The sequence below is a fragment of the Sorex araneus genome, chromosome 5 (genome assembly GCF_027595985.1).
Source record: "Sorex araneus isolate mSorAra2 chromosome 5, mSorAra2.pri, whole genome shotgun sequence".
In the NCBI taxonomy this organism is placed as follows: Eukaryota; Metazoa; Chordata; class Mammalia; order Eulipotyphla; family Soricidae; genus Sorex; species Sorex araneus.
Window position 1 is genome coordinate 53497920 of NC_073306.1, and position 25254 is coordinate 53523173.

General features: G+C 42.7%; 1 protein-coding gene across 8 annotated transcripts in view; it reads left to right on the forward strand.

Annotated features, from left to right (window-relative positions):
- The first annotated feature begins 56 nt into the window (after positions 1–56).
- The window catches only part of HP1BP3 (heterochromatin protein 1 binding protein 3), a 31356-nt gene continuing 6158 nt past the window's right edge, over positions 57–25254 (forward strand). Inside the window, exons 1-10 of one of the 8 annotated variants that reach the window (XM_055139003.1) lie at positions 57–187; positions 5564–5759; positions 6168–6267; positions 9713–9866; positions 12232–12391; positions 14239–14382; positions 15950–16024; positions 17771–17925; positions 20400–20490; positions 23422–23581. In XM_055139003.1, the coding sequence (XP_054994978.1) occupies positions 5664–5759; positions 6168–6267; positions 9713–9866; positions 12232–12391; positions 14239–14382; positions 15950–16024; positions 17771–17925; positions 20400–20490; positions 23422–23581 (1135 nt within the window). In that variant the 5' untranslated portion in view covers positions 57–187; positions 5564–5663. The other 7 variants (XM_055139006.1, XM_055139004.1, XM_055139005.1 and 4 more) reach the window with 7 other exon arrangements.

Below are 25254 nucleotides of genomic sequence, written 5' to 3' on the forward strand. Positions count from 1 at the left end.
GCGCGCGGCGGTGGGGGGGCGGGGGCGGGGCCGTTGCGCGGGGTCGCGCGCGCGGGGCCGCGGGCAGGGGGGCGGGGCGGCAGAGCTCGGCGGCTGGGCCTGGAGGACAGCGGCTGCGAAGGCAGCGAGCGTCGGTACGCGCAGCGGCGAGAGGCCTTGCGGGACCCGGGCGACAGGGAGCGCAGAGGTAACGCGCCGTGGGGCCGCCGGGCGGGGAGTGGGTGCGGGGTCGCCGGGCCCTGCCGACGAGCGGCGGAGGAGGCCGCTCGCCCGGGGCTGCCGACGCCGCTCCTCGAGAGGAGGGGGCGGGGCGCGCGGGTCCCTGGAGGTGGCGCCTTTTGTCTGCCGCCCCCGGCCGCTCCGCCTCCCCTCCCCTGCCCCGCCGCCACCGAGCCCCCTGCCCCCTCGTTGACGCCTGCTCCGGGGCCCTGCGGCGCGCGCTCCCTCCCTTGTTTTGTTTGGACCCGAGGGGGGGGGGCAAACGGGGAGGTGGGGGGGGCGCCTTCCCCGGGGTCCGACCCCGCGGTCCAGCGCGCCTGCGCCGGCGTCCGTCCGCCGCGCTGCGATTGGCCGAGGCCTGGCGCATGCGCCCGAGCGCTCCCCGGCCCCGCCGCCCGCCCCGCCCCGCCCCGCCCCCCCAGGCCCTCGGCGCTCCCCGCAGCCGGTTCGAAGGATGCCGGCGGCCGTGAGTGGCTGCGGCGGGCCCGCCTCCCCGCCCCCCGGCTCCCCGCCCCCGCCGCCGCCATTACGGAGCTCCGGGGGGTGAGTGCGCCGCCCGGCCCGGAGCCCCGGCCGCCCCCGCCCGCCTGCCCGCGCACCGGCCCCGCGCTGCCGCTTTGTCTCCGCTTCCCGCTGGGCGCCGGGTGGGCTTCGCCGCCGCCGCCGCCGCCGCTGCCGCTCAGGCGAGGGGGTCTGTCTGCTCGCGGGTGGGGGGCGGGAGGGCGGGAGCCGCGAGGTGGCGGCCCGGGCTGGGCCAGGGTCCCTCCGGGAGGGCCCGGGGAGGGGCGGCCCGCGGGGACCGGCCCCGGCGCTCGGCCCGCACCGCCCCTGCGCCAGACCCGCGCGGCTCCCGGCCCCGCGCCGCCGGGTGTGGCCCACGCGCAGCCTGGTGGGCTTCAGCGTAGACACGTTTCTGATATTCCTGTAGTTTTGTTCTGTTCTTGTTTTAAAGCGCGTTTGGGAGATCGAGGACAGGGCGGTCGGAGGAGGGCGTGGAGCTGCACTTGGAGGTAGATGGAGGAAAGTCTCAGCCCGTTGGAGTGTGTTGTCGGGCAGGGACGGGCGCTGTCGTCCCCGTAGCACGCCTGCCTGTGCCCGGGGTGGACGGGAGTCAGAGATGCACACCCCACCCCACCCCCCGTGTAGACGTAGGGATCCGGAAGGGAAGCTGCTAGGACTAATCGGGTGTGCTTTGGGTGACGTGACCCATCGAGGATGAGAATCGTGAAAAATCAGATGGGTCGTTAGCGATGTATTCGCTGCATCGCTGGTGGCGTAATAGTATATTGCGTATGTCTTATGGTAAATGTGAAATAATGAACCGAGGCGACAGTGCAGGAGTTCAGGCCCTTGCCATGCATGCAGCCACTTGAAATTCTAGCACTGCCAGAAATGGCCCGTGAACTCTTCCAGGTGTGGCCCAAATCATAGACACACCCCTGAATAAAAGATTTACCTAAGTACTTTTACCTAAATTGCATGTTGTCAAATATATTTTAAAGCTGAAATGCATTAACTTTTTCTGTAGCCTTCTTGATTGTAAAGAAAGCGAGCTAAAATGCTGAAAATTTTTAAAGTCTCCTACCTAAAGACAACTTAAGCATTTTCCTTGACAAAAGTAAATATTTGTACTGTTATTCCAATAAAATTTAAAGTAAAGTAAGTGGGTAGCGGGTTCATGTGGTAAGACCTTCCACTGGATCCCTAAACAGGTCCCATTAGTGGCTGGCTAAAACATCACTGGGAGTTCTCCCCCGCATACACACCCCTCAACAGATTAACTCTGATTCAGATTATTTCAGGCACATACAGGAACCCAATGATAAACTTTTTCATTAAGTGTCATCTCTTCACTAGACTTAACTGTTATTGAGTACCTCTTGTGTTCTTAGGCACCAAATACTTATGCAGTGAACCAGCTACTTAACATTTTTGGTAGGATCAACTGTGGGGACCTAAAAGTAATCATATGTGCAGCAACAAAGATTAGTTGCTTGGTGGTGTTAAGGGCATGAATTAACCATCCTGTAGTTTAATTAGCCCTTCTGTGAAGTGGACATATTTAATGACTCATGTACAAAGTCAGTGTTTTAAGATCCATGACCTTTATGAAATTCAAAGCTTTCAAAGCTGAGGCAGAACATTTATTACTTTACCTTTCCCCCCTACAATTCCTGGTGTAGTGCTTGAATATTGAACCAGGGACTCCTGAATGCAAAACATGCTTTTGAAGCCGCCTCCTGACCCACAGTCACTTTCTTGTTCTTCATGAACACTGAATGTATTAAGTTGTACTGCAAATGCCATTGTTTCTTCAACTTTCTTTTGGAGCTGAGGTCTGGACCACATCCAGAGGGACTGGGGCTGTTTCTGACCCTGTACTCAGGAATGACAACCTACCCCCACCCCCACCCCCCAGAGTGTCAGGGATTTGGATCGTGATCTGCAGCATGCAAAGCAGGCACTGTAACCCCTATACTCTCCCTCCCCATCAGCCTTTTTTTCTTGTCCCATTGTTTGTTAAATGTCCATTTATGTATTAGTGACCTAGATGCAGGGGATTCATTGGTAGCCCCTGTAATGCTTACATTCACCACATTGGGAGAGACACTCAACATGAAAACATGTATGTTGAATTTCAGATAGTATTAAGTATTCAAAGAAACCTGAAGTAAGGATGACTACACAGGAGTAGGGTGGGAATACGGAGCAGAAACTGGGTTGAAAAGGATCCCGGTTTTTAAAAAAACAATCAAGTTCAAACCTGAGGCAGGGATTGAGTGCATCATGGGTCCCAGGGTTAACACAGGTAGGTGGTCAGTGTCCGGAGTCAGAGTACAACGATGGTTAAAAAAAGTTCAGAGGTAAGCTTGGCAAAATAAGGGTCATCATTTGAGAAATTTTTAGGAGAATGCCAGAACCTCCAAAAGATTGGCAAACAAACTTCTCAGTTATTCCAATCTGAGTATATTTTTAAGGTGTGCTAATTTAAATTTACCATTTTTATCTTTGGGTTAATGGTACGCCTGGGAGCTACAACTAGTGTTTAACCTACAGGGGGTCATTCCCAGAGATGCTCAGGGGCCATGTGGGGCCAGGGAATCCAGGTCTTCTACATGGAAAGTATAATCTCAGTCTCCCAGGCCAAAGTGGGAAGAGGATCTTTCTTTTAAGGGAAAATAGCTTTTATTTTTAATTTTTGAGGAAGGAGGTAGGTGAGAGAGAGTAACGTACTCAAGAGAGAACACGGGTTTCTCCAGAGGTGGAGAGAGCTGAGGGTCCACATCTCAAGAGGGGAGATGCTGGTGGCATGTGTGTTGAGGCAACATGTGCTCGGCAGAGTGGACACGGGCAGCATGGACTGGCAACACATGCACGCTGAGAAGATACCATATGAACAGGAACTCCTGAAATTTCTGTTGCCATTAGAGTAGCATTTCAGCCTAGCTAGTGCTGTGGGCTAAGATTAGCATCACTGTACTAAGAATCACCTGATTGTGATTGTTTCATTTTTGTATAATGTTCATATTGTCACTGTCCAGCATAGTTATGTAACATCAGCAAGCTCAGTTTGTGGTGGTGTTTTGGTTATCAAGGAAAAGATATTACCATGTACAGTGCCAGTTGGATGAATGAGCAGTTTTATTACATTGAAATTAAACCAATACTTGAACTTTTCACAGACTAAATTGTGCCCTTCAATCCATCATGGTCCTTTGTAGCACAGACTACTTGTTAGTTTTAAGTAGTTTTTATAGTTGTTAATTTTTTAAATTTTTTTTGTTTGTTTTGAGGCCACATCTGGCGATGCTTATGACCGACTCCTGGTTCTGTGCTCAGGAATTACTCCTGGAGGTGCTCAGGACATATGGGTTGTCAGGAATTGAATCCGGGTCTGCCACATGCAAGGCAAGCACTCTACTGGCAGTACTCTCTGGCCCCTGGTTATTTTTAAATATCCATGCTATTCCTGAGTTACTCTTTTAAAAGATTTGATTCTTTGGGGATTTGTTAGCTTGGGAGCCACACCCCGCCCAGCACTTAGGCCTTACTCCTGGCTTTGTGCTGAGGGATCACTCCGGCAGTGCTTAAGGGAGCTGTCTGGGCCTGGGGACCAAGCCAGGGTTGTCTCCTTGCAAGGCAAGCAGCTTGTCTCCTGTAGTATCTGTTGGCCTTACTCTTTCCATAAGTTTCCTTAGTGTGCTACACCATCTTCAGTCTTCCAGTTGCCTTTCCTTGCAGCTGATTAACAAACAATTCAGGAGTCTTGGCTTAAAAGTCTTGGTCATAAAAAGATTTTTCCTGTGTATATGAGAGCCTATTTAAATTTGTTAAATTAGTTTTTATTAGTGATTCTCAGGGTTTACTATGCTCAGGGGACCATATGCGGTGCCGGGGCTCAAACCCAGGCCAGCACATACCCACTGTGCTTTCTCTGGTCTCCTGAAAACCTTAAATACATTTGATTTTCCTGCCACCCCCGGTTGTTATAGCTTGGAATTACTGCCTGAGAAGTTGGAAACTGCAATTCCTAGACAGGTATAGATGAGAAATTGCAAGTTGAATGACTAATCTACTATTCCCCACCTCTTTGTAAACATTAGCACGGAAATCTACATACTTTGCTGTTTTCATGTTCTTATTTTGAGGGATTTTTCTTAAAAATATCACCAAGTTCCAGATTAGATTTTTGAGGATTGTGGGTATTAAAATAGGTTAGGTAAATTTGCGTGACTATGGGTTTTGTTTTTGAATAATTTTTTCTTTGTTTTGCACTAGTTTTGCTTGCATTAAAATGAAGACAAGCATACTTTTCTTCCAGGAGATTGTCTAAATTTACTTCTCTGGGTCTAGAGGCTTTTAGAATGCCATGTTCCTCAGCAATTTTTTTTTTTTTTTTTTTTGGTCCCTGATACACTTCTCTAGCAGAGATAGAGTTATGGTTCCAGTTCATTTTCCTGATTTCTTTGAGATCATTAACAACAAAAGTCTTCTCTTTAGTAAGCAGATCTTTGAGTAAACATTTGACTGAAACGTTCCTTATTATCCTCCTGTCTGGTCTAAGTTCCTCATGGTAGCAGGAGAGAGTAGGGCTCCTCACGCGCTTTCTTGTCCTTTATTCACGGGAAAGGTGCTACAGCTGCTGTGGCTTGTGCATTGTCTTAGTCGCTGCTCTATATAGCTCGTTATGTTGTTAGTAATTGTATCTTTCTAAATGATAACTAACCAAATAACTTTAAATTTTATTTACTTTTTTTTCTCCTTTGGATGTGTATTAAATTTAGACGTTTAAATTTAGTTTTGTTTCTGTTAATCTTCACACCAGGTCTTTTCTGTGCTTTAGGTTGCCTCTTCACCACACTGAAAACATTAGGAAAAATTCTTGTGGTAAACAGCAGAGGCTTCAGAGTGTAACCTGTATTCAGGCCCAAAAATTATTTTAAATGGCAACTGATACGTCTCAAGGTGAACTCATCCATCCTAAGGCATTCCCTCTTACAGTAGGACCTCAGCTGATCCACACGGACAAGTTAGGTGAGGTAGGGGCTGACACATTCTTGAAGCTCACTTCTGGATCAGTCCCTGACTTCAGGCCCTGCTGGGTCCTTCTTGGTACATTTCCTTTCCCTTCTTTGGGGATTCTGGGTTATTATTCTGAAAAATATCTAAATGTTCTTTTCTGCTTTCCTTTCCCCTCAAGTTCCGGGGGGGGGAAAAAACCCTCGAAATTTATTTCAAATCAAGTGTAATTGCTTGTTCCCATTTGAAAATCTTGCTTAAATATTTTTAAAGATAATTTGTATCTGATCCTGGAGTCAACTTGACAAATTCTCCTGTATCTCCTGACACCCAGTTTGGGCCCCACCTTCCCCACCCACCCCCCCACTCCTGAGGGAGAGAAAATAATTTTTTTATTCCTGCATGATTATGGCCATCTTTTCTCTTAGAAGGTAGAGGATAGCACCATGCCGATTCGTCGATCTATGAATTCTACCCGGGAAACGCCTCCCAAAAGCAAACTTGCTGAAGGGAAGGAAGAAAAACCAGGTAAAGTAAAGCAGTGGCACAACTTTAAGTGGCAGATTTCTACCCTGAAGTATCCTATAAATGCCTTTTCATTTAATTATTTTGTTCTAGCTATGTGTTTGGGAGGAGTGTTTTAAGATATAAGCTGGCTCGTTTATCTTTAGACCTTTTGGATAGGTAATAAAGGAGGAAGGTAGAAATTTCAGTGTTCTTGGAATTAAATAGGGCAGTGTGTTTGAAGAGAATAAAATGGGTAACAACAACAGCAAAATTGCTTGTTGATAGTACAGTGCAGAGAACAGAATCAATAGAGAAAGGTACACCCTGAATTCATCTGGAGACCTTAATGGAGCAAGTTAGAATGTTGGTTTATAACTTTGGTTGTAGGTGGAGAGAAGATTGGTCTGATAGCAGATGGAACATAATGAGTAGAAGGAAATGTAGAACACCAGCCTGGAGTATTAATATTCCTTTAAGGCACCTCTGGAGCAATAGCACAGTGGGAAGGGCATTTGCCTTGCACATGGCCAACCCAGGTTCGATCCCTCCACCCCTCTTGGAGAGCCTGGCAAGCTACCGAGAGTACCCTGCCCGCACGGCAGAGCCTGGCAAGCTACCCATAGAATGGCCTATTTGATATGCCAAAAACAGTAACAAGTCTCACAATGGAGACATCGATGGGCAATGGGATAACAAGTGATGACAAGGCACTTCTAACCACTTTTCTTTTTCCTTGTTTGCTTTTTCTTCTCACGACCTCCTTTTTTTCTGCCCTCCATCTTTTACCTTTTCCTTCCTTGCCTTTTGGGCCAGGCTGAAGAGGAAGGTTTGAGCATACCTGAGCCATTAGTCAGGTGCTCATGTTTGTTTCTGGGGTGCTGGAAATTTAACCACGATCAGCTAAGTGCAAGGGGGTGTGGGGCAGGCAACTCCATCTATGCCCAAGGCTAACTCTTAGCTCTGCGCTAAGGGATCACTCCTGGCGGGGCTCTGAGGATCGTTTGGGATGCTAAGGATCGAACCCTGATCAATCATATGCAAGGCAAGTGCCCTACTCTCTCCAGTCTTGCTGTACTCTTTTCATCAGGGATTTTAGAAGCATTGCTGATGCGCATAGATTAGGAATAAGATGAACATGCAGCTTCTGTTCTTACTCTTCGGATGTTCCTGGGATATGACTTACCCAGCTAAGTCTGGGTTTTGTCTCAAAATCCTCAAATGAGTAAGCAGTTTGGATAGCCTGGCACTAGGTAGTTGGGAGATGTAAGAACCATCAGATTGAAAAAGTAAGTACTGGTGAACTGAAAAATGAGTTATCTTATTCAGCAGTGTGATAAGCCACTCGATGGCCCATCTTATTCCATGTATTTAATAGCCCCTAAGTTATGAATAATACCAGTTTTAGAATATACACATTCTGAAGGGTACAAATATCAGATTGTGAACCAAAAATTGTGAAGAGACCAATAAAGTACTTTTCAGGTTGTATGTGTTTTTAATCTTATTTCCCATTACAGTATTTTGTACATGGAAATAATAGTATTTTACTCATTTTTTAACGATTTATCAATTCTAAAATTAGAGCAGGTACACTCAGCTTAATGAATTGAGAGCTATCTTATTCATACTACATAATTAATAACTTGAGTGACTACCTTTATTTAAACTAAACCATTAGCAGTTATGCTCAAGAAGAAGTAAAATAAGGCAATAAATAACCACGAGTAATAGTGAATTCTTACCCACATAGCCAGTTAGGTCAAATCATTTGGGGTAAGAGACAGTAAAATACAAATAATTTTTTAACAATTATCTGTATTTCCAGGTGACATTGTTAGGCTGAAGTTTTAGCTTATTACTTTGCAAAATAGTTTTGAAGTACTTTAGGAGCCCTGAGGAGATGATAATCACATAGTAAGAGGGCTGACTTACATACAGTCATCCCTTAAAGATTTTACATAATCTGCATCTATGAGCTCAGATTAGTAAGATTTGAGGATGTCAAGTAACTTGCCCTGAGATAATAAGCTGAGAAATAATAAAGACTAACTTGAATCCAGGTGTATTGTCAAATCTCAAACCTTTATTTTGGCTGAACATAATGGGAGGATTTTAAATACATGTATATATCTGGTTGTAGAGCATAATCCAGGATGGTTTACAAATGATAGTTGACCATACTGAATGAAGTTTACAGGTGTTGTGATTTTTTTTTTTTTTAAGGGGGTGTGGGGGGAAGTGACTCTTGTCTCTCTGCACAGGGATTATTCCTGGTGGTGCTTGGAGGTGTGTGGGGGGGAGGGGGGTCCTCTTTGATGCCATCTCAGCCTCATGTAAGGCAGGTGCCATACCATCTGTATAATCTTTCTGACCCCACCACCTTTTAAAAATTACATTGTTCTTGTTATGCACAGAATTTAATGACCAACTTTTTGTGCTGGGAACCATTAATGTGGTGTAGACAATTGAGCCCAGGCTGTCTGCAGCTGAACTTTCACTCTGGCCCCCATAGTACTTTTTTTTTTTTTTGGCTTTTTGGGTCACACCTGGCGATGCACAGGGGTTACTCCTAGCTCTGCACTCAGGAATTACTCCTGGTAGTGCTCAGGGGACCATATGGGATGCTGGGAATAGAACCCGGGTCGGCCGCATGCAAGGCAAATGCCCTCCCTGCTGTGCTATCGCTCCAGTCCCATCCCCATAGTACTTTTTTTTAAGTCACAGTGTAACCATTTCTGGAACTTTGTTTTTATAGTAGTGGTGAGAGCATGCAGAGATGATGAAAACAACTGCAAACCTCAGTATTTTCATTTCCATATTTCTACCTTTACCCCAGTCATTTCACTTAGAAAATACTAGCTTTCTGTTACTAAGATTTGTCTCTCAAGTTATAAAGCAGCTAATTTATTAGCTATGAATCTTATCATCAGGTACTGGGTTCAATCCCTGGCGCCATATATGTGAACCTCACCAATAGTGATACCTGAGTATAAAGCCAGGAGTAAGCCCTGAGCACCACTGGGTGTGGGCCCCCTTAACCCCCAAAACCATTTAGAGTAAAACTCAAGGGATTTGGTTTGGATAGAATGAGTTTCTTTTCTGTATAATGTCTCTGTTCATCTCCTTTATGGTCTGAGTAAACAATCACTAGGAAAGGTATCTTGACAAAAAGTGAAAGAAAGCTAATTCTTAGTTGTAAGTTGTTCATTTTTTAACTCACCTGATAATCAAAGCATTTGATTTAAATTGTTTTAATAAGATTGCATTTTGTCCTTTTATTGACTTGGGCTTTAATACACACACACACACAAATATACATATATATATATATATAAACAGTAACAAGTCTCACAATGGAGATGTTACTGGTGCCCGCTTGAGCAAATCGATGAGCAACAGGATGACAAATGATGACAAGTGATGATATATATTTGATGTAATTCTGCTCATCTGATTTTTATTTTAGAGCCAGACGTAAGTTCAGAGGAATCTATCTCTACTGTAGAAGAACAAGAGAATGAAACTCCACCTGCTACATCAAGTGAGACAGAGCAGCCAAAGGGAGAACCTGAAAGTGAAGAGAAGGAAGAAAACAAGTCTTCAGAAGATACCAAAAAGGAGTAAGGATAACACCCTCTTGCTATTGTTTATTATTGAAGACTTTACGCAAGAACTTAGATCAGTATTTTACCAAGTTGAAATTGGCTTATGCTAGATATTTTCTGTTTGAGTTTACTTTTCAAAATTTTTGAGGTCACTTTATTATAGAATTGCATGGCGTGTTAGAATTTGTAGTATTCAGCACAGCAGTGATTTGAAAGTTAAATTTGGAATGTGTTTTTGTGCTTAGAATTCATTTTGGGTGTATCTAATATTAAGCACTGACAAAATTTTGCTAAGAGGTGAAACAGGACTATGAAAATGACATGGAAGACTTTGCTATCTTACTTTTGTGCTTAGATTGAGTAATTTTTAACTTTTTGCTTGTTTTTTATTTTGTGGTTCTGGTAACTGAACCCAGAATCTCTAATATAAGGTACTTGCTCTATCACAGAGCCATACTCCCGGCCCCAAGAGTGAGTTGGAGCCAGAGAGATAGTACAGCAGGTAAGGCATTTGCCTTATACATGGCTTGCCTGGTTTGATCCTTGGCATCCCATTTGATCCCCAGAGCAGTACCAGGAGTGATCCCTGCTTGCAATACTAGTTGGGACTAACCCCGGAGTATTGCCAGATGTACCACATACCACCCGCCCCCTGCCAAAAAAAAAAAAAAGTTCTTTAGGTATTTAACATACCTATTTAAGAAGCACTATAACAAATCTATAACAAGCCATGGCTAAAGTGTCCTGAATTGCTTTGCTAGTAGGTATTGAACCTATGGTATCAGACCTGTAAGAGAGGCTGGAGAGATAGGACAGTGGGTAGGGCACTTGCCTTTCCAACCAGGTTCAATCTTCAGAGCCCCAGATGGCCTCCTGCGCCTGCCAGGAATGAGCCCTGAGCACTGCCTGAAGTGGCCATCTCACTGTCCTACTGTCCTGCTGGTGGTGTTTTGGTTTTTTGGTTTTTGCAGAGTGCACCAACCAACTCAGGTCTTATTCCTGGTTTTGCAGTCAAGAATTAATCCTAGGGGCTGGAGAGATAGCACAGCGGGTAGGGCGTTTGCCTTGCACGTGGCCGACCCGGGTTCAAATCCCAGCATCCCATATGGTCCCCTGAGCACTGCCAGTAGTAATTCCTGAGTGCAGAGCCAGGAGTAACCCCTGTGCATCGCCAGGTGTGACCCAAAAAGCAAAAAAAAAAAAAAAAAAAAGAATTAATCCTAGTGGGGCTGGAGCAATAGCATAGTGGGTAGGGCGTTTGTCTTGCATACGGCCGACCCAGATTCGATTCCCAGCATCCCATATGGTCCCCTGAGCACCGCCAGGAGTGATTCCTGAGTGCATAGTTAGGAGTAACCCCTGTGCATCGCCAGGTGTGACCCAAAAAGCAAAAAAAAAAAAAAAAAGAAATTATTCCTAGCGGTGCTCAGGGAACTTTATGGGTTGCAAGGGACTGAACCTGGGTTAGCCATATGCAGGACAACATGCTCATTATACTATCTCTCCAGCCCAGTAATTTGTTACTAAATTTGATTTCCAGAGCCAGAGAGATGGTATAGGGATTAGGGTGCTTGCCTTGCTTGCTACTGATTCCAGTTTGACCACAGCACCGCAGATGGTCACCCAGGCCACCCGGAGTAACCTCTGACCCCAATTTTGGGAAGTGGGGGGGGGGGCAACCCGATGTTAGCGTTCATTTCTTTTGTTCATTTTTTGGGTCACACCCGGCAATGCTCAGGGGTTACTCCTGACTGCACTCAGGAATTCATGGGGCGAAGACGGACAACCATATGGGATGCCGGGGATCAGACCCAGGTCATCTGCATGCAGGGCAAACGACCCATCCACTGGACTACTGCTCCGGCCCCATTTCATTCTCTTTATAATTGGTCAGAACATTAGTGACTTTTTAAATAAAAGTAACTTAGTAGAAACTGTACTTTCTAGATATGTTTCTCAAGGAATTTTTTAAGTTTAATAAGTAAAGTCTAAGGAATTTTTAGCAGCTACCCTGTATTTAGGTGCGTGGGATGTGTAAATGTAAGTTTTTGATAAATTTATAAACAAGTGTTTTGATAAACTTAGCATATGTATAACAAATTTGTGAAAAACTATTACTTAGTTGTGTTTGGTATCATTTCACAGTTGAGGAGACTCGGGTCCCTTGCTAAGATCATTATAGATAGAGTCGGAGCTGCAACTCGAACTCGTTTCCTTTGAGTTCTTTCCATTATACCGAAAATTGTATCTGTTGCAGTTGTTACTAAACACATCTTAAACTTCCCTCTTTGAGTGTAAATGCAATTTTTATCCCCTTATCTTCTTCTGTGCCTCCTTCTGGAGAATTTATTTTGCATGACAATAATTCCTTATTTCATAGTGAGAAAGATCAAGTTAAAGAAAAAGAGAAGAAAGTGAAAAAAACAATACCTTCCTGGGCTACTCTTTCTGCCAGCCAACTTGCCAGGGCCCAGAAACAAACCACAGTGGCTTCCTCTCCACGTCCCAAGATGGATGCAATCCTGACTGAGGCCATTAAGGCAAGTTTCATTTCAGACCATTCATTCCACATTTATTCTCTCCGTCTTTTATTTATTTAAAAGGCATACTCTTATCCAGACTTCAGAAATACTGTTCTGCTTCCTAATAGTTTGTTTTTGGGAGAAAGGAAGAGTGGCTGGGTTTGGTTTGGGGACGATAGCAGGTGGTGCTTAGGGGCTACTGCTGGCTCTGTATTTGAGGTCATTCCCAGTAGTGTTGAGGGACTCATGTGGTGCTTGCAGTCAGACAGGTGTCAGTTTCATGCAAGGCCTTGTACTGTCTCTCTGACTCTCAAGATATTTAAATACAGGAAACCCATTTGGAAGTTTGTGTTTTGTGATTTTTAATTTGGGGGCCACACTCAGTAGTGCTCAGAGCTCAGTGCTCTTGGCAGTGCTAAACAATCATGTAGTGCCAGGATCCAAGTGGAGTTAGCTGCACACAAGGCAGGGTAATCCCCATATTATTTTTCTGACCCTTTAAGAGGTTCTTCTTTTTATTGTGTTTGGTTTTGGGTCACATCCTATAGTGCTCAGGTGCTACTTCTGCCTTGGTGCTCAGTGATCACTCCCATTGGTGCTCAAAAGTGTTACACAGTGCCTGGAAACCAGCTGGGCTCATCCGCATGCAAATCCTAAGTTCTGTCTACTCTGACCGTGGTTTTGTTTGGCGTTTGGTTTTTGGACCACACCTGGCAGTGCTCAGGGATCGTTCCTGGCGGGCTCAGGGAACCATATTGGGGTGCCAGGAATCAAATCTGGATCTGCAGCTTGCCAGGCAAGCTTCCTACCACCGTTACTGTCTCTTTGGCCCCTCTGGCCTTCTTTCTTGGTCTAGATAGCTTGGCTTTAGTGAGTGAGGTCTCTTGCCTTTCTTTCTGTAAACTTTTTTCAAGAGCTTCACTTCATGACTGTGATTACTGTGGGGATAGCAAATGGGCTAAGTTTAAAATGTTAAAACAATGTAAATTAGACATAATGCATGGTTTGAGTATAATACAGACATTTGTATGACATATGTCATGTACAGTAATTAATCATTTTATACCATTGTTTTCCTGCTGCCTACTTCTGTGTAGTCAGTTATTAGAAGGGACAGTTACAGAATTAGAAAGTTCTTTTCTGTGAATTTCAAGCAAATAGCCCATATGACACAACTTCTTTTGTGTCTTTCCTGGTAAATCAGTCTATGAGGTTTTGTTTTGTGTTTGTTTTTTTTTATTGTCAGTGTATAAAATTACATTCATTGACTACCTTTATGATGTAGTGACCTGCTTACGTCTCCCAGTGGCATTAGATAAGTGGAATATAGATAAGTTAAATGGGAATAGAATTGGGCACTTCAGATTGCAATTAGGTGCCCACATTGTTATCCAAAACCTTAAGACTTTACCATCTGTAAAGCCAGTATTCATTTATTCAGATTACCTTTGCTTATGTTCTCCAATGACATTTAGGTAGTGAGTGCAGAAAAAAATGTTGATTGTGGTATGTCACACAAAGCTCATTATATAAAACGGACCAAATTCATTATCCTACAAGTGTTAGAAATGTTCTGTTTTACTCATGTTAACACAGAAGATCTGTCTTCAGATACAAAATAGAATTTAAATGGAAAAAGGTACTTCATTAACACACAAGGTGTTCACATGGTATCTCTTCCCTGGAATAATTCTGTGATACAGCCATGACAAAATACTGTACCTGAAATACTATTCGTAATTCCTGCCATGTTTATCAGTGATCATGTTCAAAAATAATTTTGCATGTTGCTTTCAAATAAATCGTCAGATTATTTAATAAGAAATAACTCAAGTAATATGTATGGTTTGATAACTCTTATCTAGGCATGCTTCCAGAAGAGTGGTGCGTCAGTTGTTGCTATTCGGAAATATATTATCCATAAGTACCCTTCTCTGGAACTGGAAAGAAGGGGCTACCTCCTTAAACAGGCACTGAAAAGAGAATTAAATAGAGGTGTCATCAAACAGGTATTAAAGAGTTGTTGATAATAAGATTACTAGTAGTGCTAATTGTGCAGGTCTGTATTTGGTAACAGGGTTTTTTTTTGGGGGGGTATCATTTTTGTTAAAATTAAGATGGTGAAATATTTAGCCTAGTTTCTGGCTAGATTACAAAATTACTATTATTATGGGGAGGGGAATTGTTTTGCTCTTTTTTTTGCTTTGCTTTTTTGGGTCACACCTGGCGATGCACAGGGCTTACTCTGACTTTACACTCAGAAATTACTCCTGACGGTGCTCAGGGGACCATATGGGATGCTGGGAATCGAACCCTGGTCGCTGCATGTAAGTACAGCCCTACCCGCTGTACTGTTGCTCCAGCCCCTTGCTCTTATTTTTATTGGGCCACACCCAGCTATGCGGGGGGGGGGGGGGGGGTCCTCAGGTTGGGGAGAACCATATGGGGTGCCAGTGTTCTAATTCAGGTCAGCAACATGCAAGGTGAAAGCATCATACCTGTTGTGCTACCTCTTCGTACCAACTTTCCTTCTTTTCAGGGGGTTGGGTACAGAGGGTTTAGGCACTTAGAGCAGTGCTCAGGGGTCCTGACTCTGCGCTCAGATGCCACTCCTGGCAGGTCTGTAACCATATGGAATGCCAGAGATTAAATCTATGTCAGCTGTTTGCACGGCAAGAGCCTTCCTTACATGCAACACAGTCTCTGCTGTCCCCTGACCCTTCATTTCTTAAACTGTAGATCATGACCCCAGATAGAGTAACTTTTAAAATATTTTTTAAATAAGTTTGTGATTTATAAGTGAACATATACCAGTTTCATGCACCTAAATACCTGGATTATGAGTGAAAAGAGTTTACTAATTGTTATAAATTAAAAACAAAGTTCTCTTTTGTGTCATGGTTTATTCATCATAGTTTATAGGCTGACTTCATGTTTTTCTTCATAAAAATATATTTTGTGACTTCATTGCTTCCTAGTCTGGCCCTCAGTTAATAGACAGTTTTTCAGCTTGAAAATTGCCTTGTTCATTGAAGTGGGGAAATAAGGTTATTTCAGATGAACCTTAAAGTTCAAGGAAAGTGCATTGTAGACTGGAAACGTGGTAAGCCTTACCCATCTTTATGTGCTTTATCTAAAGAAAATCATTGGATAGCCTTAAGTAAAAGGCAAACAGTGGGATACATTGTAATCTTGGTCATCTAAGATCAAGTAGCCTAAGACCCTAGGCTTTTAATAGACTCTTCAAGGTGGTACCACAGTAGCATTCTTCCCTAATTTTGAAGATAGAGTAAAACTGGTAAGAAGGTTTAGAGACTTGTCCAATATTGAATAACCATATGGTACCCTAAATACGATTTGACCCCAACGTGTTGACTCTGATTGCTCATTTTCACCTGAAGAGTTCATGCATTACATTATATTCAGCACAAATTATATTCAAATTACCACATGCCTATGTGGTAAGTTCACATATTCTAAAGCTAGTATAAGGTTACTGCAAAATCTGCTTGTAGTTATGAATATAGGATACTTTAAAATAAAAATACTATTATAACTAAAATTGATTTACTTTAGGTTAAAGGGAAAGGTGCTTCTGGGAGTTTTGTTGTAGTTCAGAAATCAAGAAAAACATCGCAGAAGTCCAGAAAGGTAAGCAAATATATGCCACAGCTTGAACACTGTATAATACTCTTATTACAGAAAATAGTGTAGAGTGATTAAAGTGTGTCAGGGACCTGTGCAAAGTGCAACCTTTCTGCTGACCTAGAGAAGTATTAGTGAGTTAGTATTAACTAGCACATTAGCACATAAAGTGAGTAGACTAGACAGTGTATAATCCCAAACTCTCTAGCCCCATATTCCATGCTTTTTATTACTTTAATCTGTTTAAGTAACAAGTTATAGATCTATGAAACATTCTGCTTTGTGGGAAGTGTTCATCATCTAGGCCACACTTGGCTGTGCTTAAGAGACCACACAGTGCTGACAAGTGAACCTAGGGCCTTTCACATACAGGTCATTTACTCTGCCTCTTGAACCATATTCCCAGCCCAAAGTATAGTTCATTGCCTTTCTTTCTTTCTTTCTTTCTTTCTTTCTTTCTTTCTTTCTTTCTTTCTTTCTTTCTTTCTTTCTTTCTTTCTTTCTTTCTTTCCTTTTTTTTTTTTTTTTTGCTTTTTGGGTCACACCCGGCGATGCACAGGGGTTACTCCTGGCTCTGCACTCAGGAATTACCCCTGGCCGTGCTCAGGGGACCATATGGGATGCTGGGATTTGAACCCGGGTCGGCCGCGTGCAAGGCAAACGCCCTACCCGCTGTGCTATCTCTCCAGCCCCTCTTTCTTTCCTTTCTTTCTTTCCTTTCTTTCCTTTCTCCCACACCGTGCAGTGCTCAGGTCTCACTCCTGGTAGTGCTAAAGAGACCGTGTGTTGTGCTGGGATCAGACTGGAGCTGTCTGCATGCAGCCTAAACCCCTGTGCTACCTAGTTCTCTGCCCTAGCCCCTACCCTGAGGTATCTTTCAAACTAGAAGAGCACAGCAGTATATGTTTATTAGATCCCAAAAATGTACAAGTAGTTTTTCTTTTTTTATATATACGTGGTAACACTTCTCATCCCGGAATGTTTTATTTTTGAAAATACAATGTCTAGTATCTCCCATGTCAATAATTGAAATGCATTTTTCTGTAAGTTTGAACTTGTACTTTTTTTTTTCCCTAAAACTCCAAACTGATTCAAAATGGAACTTTAATGCAGTTCTTTGCTGCTACTTGGTTCTTTTATTGTTTTTAAAATCTAAAAATGTTTTAAATCAAAAAATAATAAAATGTTTAAAGCCTACTTTTTTGTGGGAGGTAGCTTTCACCCACCCCAGCAGGGCTCAGGGCTAATGCCTCGCTCTGCTCAGGAATCAAAATCAGGTTGGCTGCATAGAAGGCAAGAGCCCTAGTCTGCTATACTATTCTTTCAACCCCTACCATTTTTTTTTTTATATAATATTTTAAACTCGGCATGAAATTCTTCATTGTTTTGGGGGGGTTTCGTGTTTTGTTTTAAGTTTTGAGGCCACATCCAGCCTTCCTCTGGGCTTACTCCTGCCTCTGCTCAGGGCTCATTCCTGGAGCTGCTCAAGGGGTCATATGGGGTACTGGAGGTTGACCCCAGGTCTACTATATGCAAGGCAGGCACCTTCCTCATTTAATTTTTAGTGTCCCTCAGTCTGAAATTCTTAAAAAAAAAATTGCCACACATCACAGTTTATACCATCGTGATATGCATGTGGGGGGAAATAATAGTCTTCTAATAGTTTAGTAGTCAACTTAAGTTGAATGTAGAAGCATTAGAATAGAAAACTGTATATCCTGTAATAATGAAATTTTTGATGCTACTTTTCAGAACAGGAGCTCTGCAGTGCAGCCAGAACCACAAGTAAAATTGGAGGATATACTTCCACTGGCCTTTACTCGCCTTTGTGAACCTAAAGAAGCTTCCTACAGTCTCATCAGAAAATACGTATCTCAGTATTATCCTAAACTTAGAGTGGACATCAGGTATGAGCTATTGACTTGTACTTGAAAAGTATAAACATCTATGTTACTTCCTTTTTCCTTTTCTGTTTTCTTTGTATTGAGTGTTTGGCCACACCTGGCAATACTCATGACTGGCTCTGTACTCGGGGATCTCTCTTGCTAGTCAGGACCGTAAATATTACCAGGGAGCAAATGGCTCCACACCATGCAAGCATCTTTATCACATGCCGTTTCTCCAGCCCAGTGGTTTCCTTTGCATATATTCATAGAGAATTTCTTGGTGAAACCCAAACTATCTACACTTTTATAGACCCCCATAGAGTAAATGTTTTTGTCAGCTGCCTAAATGTTACCATTAAACTCTTCCATCCTTAGCTTTTGTAATTAAAAAAATTTTTTTTAATTATAAAGTATACAGAAACTTTTTTGATTTTTGTTTTGGGGTCGCACCCAGTGGTACTCAGGGCTTGCTCCTGACTCTGTACTCAGTAGTTACTCCTGGTGATGCTCAAGGAACCATACAGGATGCCAGGGATTGAACCCAGGTTGAATCCATGTTGGCCACATGCAAAGCAAGCGTTGCTACCTGCTATACTACCACTGTAGCCCCAATAGACATCATCTTTTACCATTGGTGTCTTTTTTTCAGAGGGTGGGAGTTCATTTATTTTCCTTTTGGGTGGGCCATACCTGGTAACGCTCAGGATTTATTCCAGCTCTGCACTCATACTCAGGAATTACTCCTGGAGGTGCTTGGAAGAGCATAGAGGGATGCTAAGATCAAACCCAAGTTGGCTGCGTGCAAGGCAAGCGCCTTACTGTACTATGCTCCAGCCCAAAAAAAGTGTGTGTGAGGGGGGTCGTTAAGACACACCCACAGTGCTTAGGGCTCTTTGACCACATGCTCAAGAGTGCCTCCTGGCAATGCTGGGGGGGACATGTAGTGTGGGGTCAGCAGCATGCAAAATAAACTCCTTCACTCCAATGCTAATTTCTCCAGCCTGGGGTCTTTTGGGAGTGAAAATATACCCAAAGGTGCTCAGGGCTTATCCTGACTTTGTATGTAAAGCTCATTCCTGGCAGTGCTAGGGGAACCATATGTCCTGCATGGCATCGAACCTGCGTCATATTCAGGGCAAGTGCCTTATCTACTATGTGATCTCTTAAGCCTCCTCAACCTTTTGTGGGGGGGTGGGGGGTAGTTTTTGGGCTACACCCAGTGGTGCCCAGAGTAGAAACACAGGAATCAAGAGATAGCTCAGAGGACTGTTGCTCATGCTTTGCTCGGAGACATAAATTTTGATAACCCAACAGTGTAGGAGACCCTCAGTTCCTCCAGTTGTGCACCCCCACCCCACCTCCCATCAGACACACAGATACACTTTTTTTTTTTTTTTTTTTTACTTTTTGGGTCACACCTGTCAATGCCACTCCTGGCTCTGCACTCAGGAATTATCCCTGGTGGTGCTCAGGGGACTATATGGGATGTTTTATTTCTGTTTACTCTATTTGGTGTCTAGAGACAACTTTCCCAGCTCTTTTCTTATGGCTCAGTAATTATTTTTACATTCTTTTTTTTTTTTTTTTTTTTTTTGCTTTTTTTGGGGTCACACCTGGCAATGCACAGGGGTCATTCCTGGCTCATGCACTCAGGAATTACCCCTGGCGGTGCTCAGGGGACTATATGGGATGCTGGGATTCGAACCCGGGTTGGCCGAGTGCAAGGCAAACGCCCTACCCGCTGTGCTATCGCTCCAGCCCCACATTCATTATCTTTAAGTTTAGTGTCAGGTTTTTATATTTATTTCTGTTTAATCACAGGAGTGTATGTTAATGAAGTGACTCTTAAGGGGAGGAGGCATGGCATAAATTATATCCTGAATGGAAGAGCATTGATTTAGAAATGTTTTTATTGGGAATATTTTTATTTGGAGTGTCAGGAATGTGCAAGATTTGATTATACCATTTCTATTCTTTAGCTTATAGTTATAATATGGAACCAAACCCATATTATAACTGTATATACTGTATATACTCTGTTCTCCCTCCTGAATATACAGATGATATACTTAATAACTCTACTGTCATTTCAGCCTGAAATACTTTTAGTGATTACATAAAAGATTTAAAATTCTGGGGCCAGAAAGATAGTAAAGCAGGTAGGGCATTTGTTTTCTACACAATTGACACGAGTTCAATTTCCAGTATTCCGTATGGTCCCCCAAGCCCAGCGAGAATGATTCCTGAGTGCAGCCAGGGACCCCTATTTGGCGCCCAAACAAAATTTTAAATTTCTTCACTGAAGAAAAATACCAAAGCTGAATGAAACACTTCTGTTGCTAATAGTTTTGACTCTTGATTCTGCCCCGAATGGGCTGCCCCACTTGTTTTCGGCCTACCTAAACAGTTTTGAATGAGCTTGATTATATTCCTGCTCCTGGGACATTAATCTAGTAATTGTTAAAATGTGTCACTATTTTCTGTTTTCTTTGCAGGCCTCAGCTGTTGAAGAATGCTCTGCAGAGAGCAGTAGAGAGAGGCCAGTTAGAACAGATAACTGGCAAAGGTGCTTCTGGGACATTCCAGGTTAGAGGCCAGAAAAGCTTGTTTACAGAGAATTTGTTTTCAAAAGTTTTTATTTCTTACCTCCTTATACTGTAAAAACTTCTAAGGACATCAAGAATTTCTGTTTATGTGTTTCTACGTATTAATATTTGCCTTATTAGACATTAAAGTGGGGCTGGAAAACCAGTAGAGAAGTTAGTCGTTTACCTCAAACACAGGTGATTCCAGTTCAGTGCCCAATGTCTCATACATTCTTCCGACCCCCTCCAGTAGTGATCCCGAGACAGAGACAGGAATAAGGCCAGAGTTTCTCTGGGTGTGGCCCAAAACTAAAAAAAGCAAAAATAAATTTATTATTTATTTTTAACTACAATGATGATAAACCTTATAGGTGTTAAGTAACATTTTAAATGGAAAATAACATTTTCAAAGCAAATCTTAATGAGAAAATGGGTACTATTACCTATTTGCCGAAGTGCTGTCTAGTTTAATAAAAGTATTTCTGTATATTCTGGATTAATCTGTGAAGAAAATTCAACACACACACATGGAAATTAGGGCTGGCAGGGCACTTGCAAGCTGCTGACCCAGTTATGATCCTCAGCACCCCGAGTAATTCCCTGAGACCTCCAGGAATGATCCCTGCACTGAGCCAGGAGTAACCCCCTAGCATAGCTGGGTGTGTACGCCAAACAAAATAACAAAAAGCATGCAATGACCCCAGTGAGCTGTTTCTCCAGCCCCCTGATATATAGACATTCCTCAGGAGATACAGGGTTGATAAATGTTTCCTCCTATGATTCTTGCTCTCAATCAGTCTTTAAAATATTTTTTTGTTTGTTTGTGGGGGTAGGGGGGAGAAAGAACATGGGCATCTCAAGCAGTGCTTAGATGTATGCACCACTTCTAGACAATCTCAGCCAGGCTAATGGGCCCAAGCATGCAGTGCCGAATCAGCTCTGCAGTGCTTGGGGCAGACCACATGATGCCAGGGATTGAACCTTTATTATCTCTGGCCCCCCCTAGTGATGTCTTTTGAAGCATAAGTGTTTGACTTGGATGAAGTCCAGTTTTTAAAAATCACTCCTGCTGTTGATCTCTTATCTAATACAACACTGCCTAAGATCATGATGATTTCATCCTATTTGGTTTTTAGTTTGGTTGGTTTTGTTTTTTTGGGGGGGAGTGTGTATCTCGGGGCCACACCTGGCACTGCTCAGGCATCACTCCTGGCAGGGCTTGGGGGAACATGTGTGATGCCAGGGATCAGAACCAGGTTGGTCACGTAAGGCAAACACCATGACCACTGTGCTTTCACTTCAGCCCCTGATTTAGTCATGTTTGTATCACTGTCATTTGAAAAATAAGTGGTTTACTGAGTCATACATGAGGTGGGGTTGGGAAAGCGGGTTGGGTGAGCAGCCTCCCACGTAGTGCTGTGGGCTAGGCTACCAAGATCACATTCAGTGATGCGCGGAAGATGCTGTGTGGTATTGGTGCTGGGTTCAACTTCATGTCTGATGCAGAGCCTGAGCTCCTGAATGTGACTGCTAAACTGTCTCACCAGCCTCAATAATTCTTAAATAATTAATATGTTTCATCAAATTTAAAAAATATATCACCTTTAATTATATCAGAATACTTAAGTACTAAGAAGTGAGCTTACAGTGGCATTTGCAAGTTTCACATTATCTTTACTTTTCCACATTGAAAAGTTAGGTATTTCCATTAACAAATTCTACTAGTGTTTTCCTTGAAAGGACATCCTTAATTCCTTATCAAATGGGCATCTACTAGATGCCCATTTGAATAAGGCATTTTTATCTGTTCTCCAGGTGAAAAAAGGTTATTCCTTGAAAAATTAGGCTAGTTTTGAGCTCAGCATTGAAATCTTACCTCCAGATAGAGCTAGTGTGCTTTATCATGCTTTCAATTTTGTGGTTTTGTTCCATAAAGGACTGAAAAGACATAACTACTCAGTTGAAATTTAATAAAACTTAATACATCAGAGACACATTCCTAAGTGAAACTCGCTTTTTTCCCTTCAACTTCATAGCAGTAAAGAATGAAATATCTGGCCTGAGTGATTGTACTGAACATAAGGCTTTTGCCTTGCATGCAGCCAATTCCTGGCATCCCGTACAGTCCCCCAACCTTATCAGGAGTGATTTCCTGAGTGCAGAGCCAAGAATAACGCTGACCATTGTCAGGTGTGACCCAAAAACCTAAAATAATTAAAAAGAAACAAGTGTGGTACATTTTTGTCCTCTTTCATGTTAATAGTTGCAGTTTTTGTTCATCGATATAAATGTCATCGGAGTGAAAGTTAAATATTAGTTACTATGAAAATAATTTTGACCTTGTAAGTTTTCCAGAAGTGTCTCCGGAAACTCCCACAAATTTGTTGATTATGCTTTGAGAACCACTATTTTAGACAATAATAGGTTTTATCTTTTTACCTATTGTGCTTGTTGGTGCTAATCTTTGCTCTTCAGCCTTTTGTTCTAGAAACACGCTGCACAGCTGTTGCATGTTGCACTGAATATTTGGCAACCTTTTCCTTTATCCTTTCCCTTTGCAGCTATTGTTTTTAAAACTTAATTTTCCAGATTCAGGAAAAGGAGATATCCTCAAAAGAGTACCTTTATGTCTTGATTGGGTACATAACAGTAAATTGTTTATCGTGGAAGGGCAGTTGTTTTCTTCGGGTTAGCATTACACTAGACAGAATGGAGGGGTAGATGGAAGAAATATCTGTAAGGAGGGTTGGGACTCCTCAGTTAGATCGAAGACCTGGTAATTGGAAGAGAACGTCCCTAACCTGACAATTCATTGTAAAACATATCTGTGCTAATGCAGGAGCTCCGACCCACCTGGTGCAGAGGAGTCTTGTCTTGACCTGCTTTGGGAGAGTGTTGTCTTGATGCTTTTCTCTTCCTCCTTGGAAAACAGCTGAAGAAGTCAGGGGAGAAACCCCTGCTTGGTGGAAGCCTGATGGAATATGCAATCTTGTCTGCCATTGCTGCCATGAATGAGCCGAAGACCTGCTCTACCACTGCTCTGAAGAAGTACGTCCTGGAGAACCACCCAGGGACCAATTCTAACTATCAAAGTAAGAGTCAGAGTTGTGTGTATTTAACCTGGATTGGAGAATGTTTTTGGGGGGCAAGAGGGAACATACAAAGATCATGCTGTCCACAAAGCATTAACTACAGACTGAAAAATGAGGAAGCAATAGCTTTACAAAATCAAAATACATTACTTACAAAAACAATAACACACAATCAAGGTTTATCTTCATTTAAATTAAATGTCTGCTGAGGGGCTGGAGCGATAGCACAGCGGGTACCGCGTTTGCCTTGCACGCGGCCGACCCGGGTTCGAATCCCAGCATCCCATATGGTCCCCTGAGCACCGCCAGGGGTGATTCCTGAGTGCATGAGCCAGGAGTGACCCCTGTGCATCGCCGGGTGTGACCCAAAAAGCAAAAAAAGAAAAAAAAAATGTCTGCTGAGGATCAGAAACTGATTTTACTTTACTGTAGTTTCATAATATTTTTATTACCGTTTTAATATCAGCATAATACCTTTTTGCGTATTTCTGTTTACTACTCAGATTCTTTTGGCTTTTGGGCCACACCCAGATGTTGCTGAAGGAATACTGCTAGCTCTGTGCTTGGGGGTCACTTCTGTGAGTGGCAGTCACTTCCATTGGTGCTTCAGGGACCATGTAGTACTGGGGATAGAACCTGGGCCTCCTGCATGCAAAGCATGCACTCAACTTTCTCTTTCTCTGTTCACTTTGTAACAAAAATGCTTCACCTCCTCTAAAATATGTTTTACCCTATGAGATGAAGGTTTGAGATCTGAAGCCTTGCCTTATAAGCAACTTAATCACATCACATTAGGGAGATTGTTTCTTGGCTAACTGCTAGAATAAGTACAATGGCGTACTGTCAGGAATATGGTAATTAAATAAAAATACAGTTTAGAGCATTACAAGTAAACAGTTTTGAAATTTAATACTTTATATTTAAGGTAATATTTTTTTACTTTCTCGAGATTTTTCTGATTGTATCCTTACGTTGTTTGAAAACTGGGTGACCTTTTTATCTCCTTAGTTAAAATAATTTGTTCAGTTATGCATATTGACCATCATAGACTTGATCCATGATTTTCTCATCTGCTGAGTATTTTAAAAGAGATGGATTTAGTTATTAATATTTTTAATTTCAGTCATATTTCAGCCTATTTCCCTAGGCACTGAATCATGAAATGATTGAGGGCTTGCAGGTATAAGTACATAGGTGATTGGCTTACATATGACAAATTACAGTTTGAACCTTAACACCATATAGTCATTTCCCCCCATCCCTCAGCACCACGAGGAGAAGCCCATGAACACCACCAGAGTATGGTCTAGAAAAACAAAAAGGGGCTAATATATATATGCACATGTGTTAATGTGATTTTTGTATGAAAGATTGACAACTGGTGAGATTTTCTAAAAACCTTGAAAATTGTGACGGGGGGCTTGTGTTTTGGGGTTTTGTTATTTCAAAACTTTGAAATTTGTTACTGTTTACTGATTAATTAGAAATTGATTCCATATATCTTTATAGATGCTCTCCTTGATTATTAGTAATGCTTACAGAAACTCTAACTGATGAATAGAAATAATGAGTGATTTAGACTTAGGTCATGTTAAACCATTTACATGCAGCTATAGGACAAGTTTGTTTCTTTTTGCGGGGTGGGAAGGGGGATTGGATCACACCCATTGATG